General features: G+C 34.0%; 1 protein-coding gene across 1 annotated transcript; it reads left to right on the forward strand.

Moving 5' to 3' along the window:
* Positions 1 to 219: 219 nt before the first annotated feature.
* Positions 220 to 3311, forward strand: LOC111894272 (cellulose synthase-like protein G3). Its single transcript, XM_023890349.2, has 6 exons — positions 220 to 850; positions 1035 to 1184; positions 1345 to 1470; positions 1564 to 1998; positions 2071 to 2418; positions 2485 to 3311. The coding sequence occupies exons 1-6, from the start codon at positions 296 to 298 to the stop codon at positions 3028 to 3030; spliced, it is 2160 nt and encodes a 719-aa protein (XP_023746117.1). The 5' UTR covers positions 220 to 295; the 3' UTR covers positions 3031 to 3311.
* The last annotated feature ends 4756 nt before the right edge of the window (positions 3312 to 8067 follow it).

An 8067-nucleotide genomic window follows, 5' to 3' on the forward strand; every position in this document is an offset into this window, starting at 1 on the left:
ATGTAGACTGATGCAATAAGTTAAAGTAAGATGTGAAGAAGCAAAAGGTCAAATATTGCGTCACGCAGTATACACGCAACAGTTTTTAACTCAAAAAATTTCTAAAAGTAAACGGTTGCGAATGATCAAATTTTACGCCTGTATGTACTGCAGGCGCAACAGTGGTAAAAAAACAACTTAGTTTATATAATTTGGTAAATATAATATCTATAATGGTGATAATGTAAACAACCGGCTAAGGAAGAAAGAAATAGCTAGGCATAGAGTTTAATTTAGACAACCATAACCACCTACCATGGCCGCCCTTCTCCTCCATTCCTCTGAACGACTTTCTAAAACATGGCTTAACCGTATTTTTGCAATCATCTATGCCACCGTCGTTTCTTTTCTCCTCCTCCGCCACTGCCGTAATTTAATCTACTATCCAATCCCCATCGCTCTGTTTCTAGCCGACTTTGTGTTAGCTTTTATGTGGTTCACCTCCCAATGCTTTCACTGGAATCCAATCCATCGCCGTGTTTTCCCAGAAAACCTGCAACAGTTCGTGGAGGAGAGAGAGTATCCGGCGTTAGATGTGTTGATTTGCACGGCTGATCCCACCAAAGAGCCACCAGTTGGAGTGGTGAACACGGCCTTATCTGTATTGGCATATGACTACCCGACGGATAAGCTTTCCGTTTACATATCAGATGATGGGGGGTCTGAAGTGACACTGTATGCGTTCATGGAGGGTGCTAAGTTTGCTAAGCATTGGATTCCATACTGCAAGAAGCATAGTATTGTTGATCGGTCGCCTGAAGTGTATTTTGAAAATGATCCTGCTTGGTTCCCTGAGACAGATGAAATCAAGGTGCTTCCTTCATTCCATTTCCGATTGCTGAATTTTAACCTTTAAATTTGTTTCTGAAATTAAGTGTATTCCTTAGTCCATGAAAAATAAAACATAATTGACATACAATTTAATAAATATTGAATAACAACTAATCAAATATTGATTATGCTGTGAAATAAGGCTAACTGATTTTGTGTGGCAGGCGATGTATGAAAGAATGAAATCAAGGGTGGAGAAGGTGGTGCAAAGTGGTGGCGTATGTTTAGATGAGGTGAAGGAATCAGAAATTCGTGATGCTTTCAGTAAATGGACGCCTAATTTCTCGCGTCGACATCATCCCACAATTATTAAGGTTTCTCCTATTCATGTAGTTGTTTGTTTTGTTATCAATTATCAATTTTAGTAAATAAATATGAGCTCACTTTGGAAATTTTTGAGAAAATTATCCATAGAAAAAACTTTTTGCCCCTTTTGTAGTGGTGTTTGATTTTCTTTATTTACACGAAATACAGATTATATTAGACAACACTATAGACAAAGATGTCGCAGGTGGCGTAATGCCAAATCTTGTCTACGTTTCTAGAGAAAAAAGCAACAACAAGCCCCATAATTTTAAGGCTGGAGCACTCAACGTCCTGGTAATCTCACAATTATCCGTGTTTGGTTTAGTTTTTCTGATGGGTAGAGTGGAAAAAGCTTCTTAATTTGTTTCAGTTTAATGATTATTGTAGCTTCGAGTGTCAGGCTTGCTGACCAATGGACAGATTGTCCTTGTTCTAGATTGCGACATGTTCTCAAATGACCCTGAAACGCCACTTCGCGCATTATGTTATTTTATGGATCCAAATGCTGATTCAAAGCTTGGATTTGTTCAATTTCCGCAAAGATTCAGTGGCATTAATACGAATGACATATATGCTTCGGAGTTCAAGGCCGAGACACAAATTTTAAGTCTTGGAATGGATGGCTTGTTAGGCGCTCAGTTTATGGGTACAGGAGGCTTTTTCAAACGACATGTTATTAGCAACGACTCATGCTTTGGATTCATTAAAGATACAATCATGCAAAAAAATATCTCAATTCCAATATGCACTAAGGATGTTTTGGTTTTAGCACACCAAGCAGCAAGCTGCGACTATGAGGATGATACAAAATGGGGATCCGAGGTTAGGCTTTCCCCCTAGTATTGTTTTCCTCAAAGAATTTGAAAAAAATAAATCATGATATTCATTTTGTAGATTGGATTTCGATATGGCACCTTAACCGAGGACACCTACACGAGCTTTCGACTTCATTGTGAAGGATGGAAGTCGATTCTTTGCAATCCAAAAAGAGCTGCGTTTCTTGGAGGCTCGCCCTCAAACTTGAATGATGCCCTAACCCAAACCAAACGATGGTACATGGGATTCCTCGAAATATTTTTTAACAAATATTGCCCAATAACGTATGGTATTCGATCAATGAATCCTCTGCATGCTTTATGTTACACACACTACACACTTCGTTCTTTTTGGTCGATTCCAATCATTGTCTACGCGTTCTTGCCTCAAATTTCGCTCCTCAACTCCTTCCCAATGTTTGCAAGGGTATCAATTCGACTTTTGATAATACAAACATCTTGTGAAAAAACTAAAGGATTATGCTGATTTCAGGTTTCGGAAGGTGGGTTTTCCTTGCATGCGTTTCTATTTCTTGGAGCTTATGGAAAAGATTTTTATGATTTTGTGGTCTTTGGAGGAGGATCGAAGCAAAGGTGGTGGAACTGCCAAAGAATGTGGTTGATGTGGGGGCTATCGAGTTATCCATTTGCATTGCTCGAGTGGTCACTAAAATCCTTCGGTTTTTCAACATCTGGGTTCAATGTTACCAGCAAAGTGATTGAGGAAGAACAAAAGAAACTATATGAACAAGGGGTGTTTGATTTTGGAGTTGAATCAATCTTGTTTTTTCCATTTAGTGTCGCATCATTGATCAACTTGTTTTCGTTTGTAAAAGGCTTTATGGAGGTTTTCATTAATGGGAGGTTGCAAGAGTTTTTTGTGCAGATGTTCATATCTGGAGTTGTGGTGGTGAATAGCTGGCCGATATATGAAGGCATGGTTTTAAGGAGAGATCGAGGAAGGATGCCATTGAAGTTAACTTTAGCATCATTGTCAACGGCATTTGCGATTTTCTTGGCATCCTCTTTGATTTTTTAACGTTCGAGAGTATAATTTGAAGAGCCAAAGATGAACCTGCATGTGAAGGCCTAATTGATCACACCTATAGATTGTGCATTTTCACTGTATCTAAAACAAGTTTCTTCTAATTGATGATATTCTGTCACTGGAATCATTACAACACGATAGGGTATCGTGCATGGATTTTAGCCACAAACAAAATCCGATGTAATTAGCGACGCATCTCCCATAGAATGTAATAGCAGAGTTTTAAGACATTTCTAACAGAATAACAAACGGATTAGCAACGTATTTATGCATTTGGTTAATCCATCATAAAATTTTAAAAGATTACATGCAGATTACTGACACAAATTAAGGATATCTAGGACTGTCGTGGCTATTCCATTTATAATCAAGGAAGTATGTTTAAGATACAAGTAAAATTATTAATAGTTTAAGGTTTCTTTGCCACATAATATATTCTCATTTAATTTATTAAATATTATTAAATATTATTTTGTGGTTATTTTGAATTAATTTCTTTTCCACATGTTATTTTATGGGTTTTTTCTATTTTTATAAAGTTTAATATAATAATGACAATAAATGTAGTAATAAATGAATATCAATTATATTAATGGATTTATCTTTTTATTTCAAAACTAGTTTATAACCTGTAGAAACCACGGTTACAAAATTAATTAAACTTTTTTAATGAGAATTCAAAAATTATTAATTAATTATTTTAAATAAATTATTAATTAAAAGATTTTTTTAGTTATATAAAATTATAATCGTTAATTTAAATAAATATATGAAATATTATATCATGTATAATTTGTATTGATTTTATTTTAATGTTATTAATTTAATTTAATTTAATTAGAGTGAGAAATTTAAATTTTGAAATTTGAAATGTAGAATTAATAAATTGACAAGTGGTATGCATTAATTAGGAAGCCTAATATGGTGACAAATGACAAAAGGTGACAAATGGCAAAAGATGACACATGTCAAAATGAAATTAAAACTATTCTTTTATTAGAATAGAGATTCTCAAATTAAAGCACATTAGTTTATTTTGTTTACTAGTTGTAAGACCCGTATAATATACATGTTGATTAAAACAAAATGTTAAGTACGAACGATTAAATAGAAATTTATTTGAATTTGAAATTGAAATAAGTGAAAATTATGAGAAAAAAACATGCAAAGAATCAATTAATTAAAATTATGAGTTTAGTGTGTACTAAACGGGTTAATTATAACAAAATATTAAACATAAAGGTTTAAACTATAAATTTATTTGGAATTGAATTTGAAATTTAAAATTTAAAATTTAAAGTTTAAAAATTGATAGTAGGTTTAATTTATGGAAAGTAATTAATGATATATTAAAAATGAAAATTAAAGTAATGACAAATGGAAAATAAATATATTTCAAATTATGACAAAATGACATGTGGTTAATCTTATGAGCGAAGGACATGTGACAAAGTCATTTTCATTTATTAGAGTGGATTTATTTAAATTTAAAAGATAAAAAAAATCAATTTTAATAATTCATTATTTTTTCTTATCTTCTTATAAATCCAAAGTTCTTAAATATTTTGACATTTATATTTAATATTTTTTAATTAACTTATGTAATACATGAGTCTTACACCTAGTAATTAATAAAGCACAAATGAAGCTTCATGTGAAGGCCAATTGATTACATCGAGGCGACAGAAACTAAAGATTTTTAACCTGTTGTTTTTATATTTTTGGGAACGGCAAAACTTCATAAATGGTCTCTATGGTTTCGCAAAATATGAAATTTCATCCATAATTTAAAAAAAAAAAAAAAAAAAAAAAAAAAGGAAAACCCCTCACAGATGGTTGTTGTGGTTTCAAAACTTTTAACAAAAGGTCCTTATTGCTAACTCCATCAAGTTCCATCCATTAAGTGAAGGGCATTTTCGTTATTTCACTATTACAAGGACCATTTATGAGTTTTTTTGTTATTTAAAAAAGAAAAAAAGAAAAAATAATTGTTTTAACATCCTAGCGACGAATATATCGAGTTCGATTGACAATCACGACTATTAAAAGTTTAGATTGAAAGTAGGCAGTTTTCTTATGAACGTATTCTCATTATTGAAAGGAATATATATGTATGATACAAAGGATTAGGCTAAGCCAATTAAATGGGATAAACTAACAAATACAAATGGACTATAATACCAATACAACAATACATAGAATACATGTACACTAATATGCCCCTACAAATTGATGAGGAGGAAGATAACAAATGCTCAAACTGGATTGGAAATCCATGAACGGACATGAATGAAGCCCTTTGGTGAAGATGTCAACATATTGAAGCGACGAAGGGACATGAAGAACATAGATTTAACCGATATTAATCTTATCACACACAAAATGAATATACATTCATATATGCTTGGTGCGTTGATGCTGAACAGGATTTGACGATTGGTACACAACATTGATGTTGTCACAATAAACAATGGTTGTCTAGGACATTGGAGACTGAAGCTCTCGAAGAAGATTTTGTAGCCAGCAGGTTTCAATTAAAACATTTGGGAAACTTCGGTACTCGGCTTCAACACTAGAACGAGATACAGTCTGTTGTCATTTTGATAATAAGGATAAAAGGTTATCGCCTAAGAAGAAACAATGGCCACTAGTAGATCGTTTAGTGGATAGGCACCCTCCCCGGTCTGCTTCAAAGTATGCCATAATTCTTGTATTGGAGGAGTGATGAAATTGAAATTTGTAATCAAGTGTACTACAAACATAACAAAGAGTGAGCTTTAAATAGTGAAATGCGGTTCTGTAGGGTCGTGCATGAATAATGTAACACCCCAAAAAATAAAGATAAAAATTTCATTTTTAAAACAACCAAAACACCCATTTATCATTTACTAAAACACTTAAAGGTATTTTATGATAAAAACAATTATCAGAGTACAATCCTAAAATCTCAAAGTTGCGAAAAATATGGGTGTATTTGCTGCGATCAAGTCGGATCCTTCCCTTTCGAACCGTAAATACCTGAAACCTAAGCAGTTATCACGGTCAAAAATATAATAGCGGTCACCGACCGCTATTTGAAATTGTGGTTCTCGCGGCGATATAGCGGTGATATAGCGTTTTTTATATTATTTAGAATTTATATATATTAAAGTATTAATCAGTAAATCATACTTTAAAGTTCAACCTAATTCAGTTAATTAGTTAATCAGTAAATCATAATTCACATATCATATTTAGTTAATCATAATTCACATATCATAATTAGTTAATCATACTTCACAAACCGGTTACCAATGCCCCAGTTAATCATACTTTAACACAGTCAACAAGAAAACATATGCAATACTTACTATTTTATCACACTTTAACATAATTACAGTTATCAAATGAAATGATTATGTAATTTTTATAGTTAATCATAATGTAGTACTTCAAGTTTTCAACATAATTAGCAAGACAGCACATACATAGTTTCAATGGAAGTCATGACAGTCACAAAATTACAATTTTATTCAATAGAATGACACAAAAGTTTTGGTTTGGGCTAAAAAAAACAATTTTATTCAATGGAATGACACAAAAAAATGTTTTATTATGTAAAATAGCCCAAAATGGAATTTATTCATATAGCGGTTATAGCTCCGCTATAGCGGTGACCATAATCGCGGTAAATAGCGGTAAATCACGGCGCTAATAGTGCCATCACTATTCTAAACCGCTATTTTGAAATAGTGTTTCCTTACCTCCGCTAACCGCTATAGCGCTGCTATAGCGCCGTTATTGACTACATAGCCTGAAACCATAAACAACAACTGTAAACACAAAGCTTAGTGAGTTCCCCAAATACCACTTACCATACATAACATACGAGTCATACTTATCAAGCATGCAAAAGGAGGTGCTTTATTCCAACCATAGTCTTGCCATTATGCCATGAGCTGTATCATGGTCTTTCCTTTCCAAAAGCGTCCTTAATTTCCAGTCACCAACCAAAAGGACAAAAATGACCAAAAACATGCCAAGGAGAAGATCTAAGAAATGAAATGGAAAGGTTTGAACTCTATACCTCACAAGCCACCATAAGAGGATGATAAAGTTGGATCTCAAAGCCCTCCTCCAAAGAACAAGTCTTCAAGCTGCTGCTTCTTCTTCTTCTTCTTCTTCTTCTTCTTCTTCTTCTTCTTCTTCTTCTTCTTCTTCTTCTTCTTCTTCTTCTTCTTCTAGATACACAAAACACTTCACAAAAACTTCACAAGAGCTCAAGATCACCAAAAATGGGCTATGGAATGAATTAGGGTTTTTAGGATATGGAGGTTGGCTAGGAAATGATCAAAAGAGGCTAAATATGGCTTATATAGGGTACAACTTGAAAAATTAGGGTTCATTATCTCCCCCTCATACGCCATGCGTACAAGGCTTCGGACCAGCGACCGTCTACCATTAGTACGCTAAGCGTACACATGAAGTACGCCCTACGTACTAGCTTCTCAGCTAGTACGCTAAGCATAACCTATTGTATGCTCCGCGTACTACTCACAAGCGTAAAATTGCAAATTTATCTAATCACGAAGGGCAAATAGTAACATCTTCATTTCCAAGTGTTACAACTCCCCCCCCCCCCCACTAAAATTAGTTTTAGTCCTTGAAATTTCTCCTTTACATTCTCGGCACACCAGATAGCTTGAACAACCAAACACCACCTCACGCATACCACATTCTTCCCTAAGACGACCAAACCCAACGCTAATAGAACTTCTCCAACCCGATGAAGAACGAATCCTTTATCCCATGCAGAAAACCATCTATACTTTCCCCTAAACCTGAAATCTCACATTGGTTTGACTCCCCGACAGATCACCCATACTGAACCATTACCACGCCAGATCCTTATTGAAATTTAGACTTAAACAAAGTGCTTCCATCCCCTGATTATCTAGGTGCTTCTATTGGGAACAAAATCAATGACCATTAATTGTTGCAGAACACTTATACTTGATAGAAGGCTCAGATAATCCTTCTAGTAGAAGA

This window comes from Lactuca sativa, chromosome 3 (genome assembly GCF_002870075.4).
Source record: "Lactuca sativa cultivar Salinas chromosome 3, Lsat_Salinas_v11, whole genome shotgun sequence".
In the NCBI taxonomy this organism is placed as follows: Eukaryota; Viridiplantae; Streptophyta; class Magnoliopsida; order Asterales; family Asteraceae; genus Lactuca; species Lactuca sativa.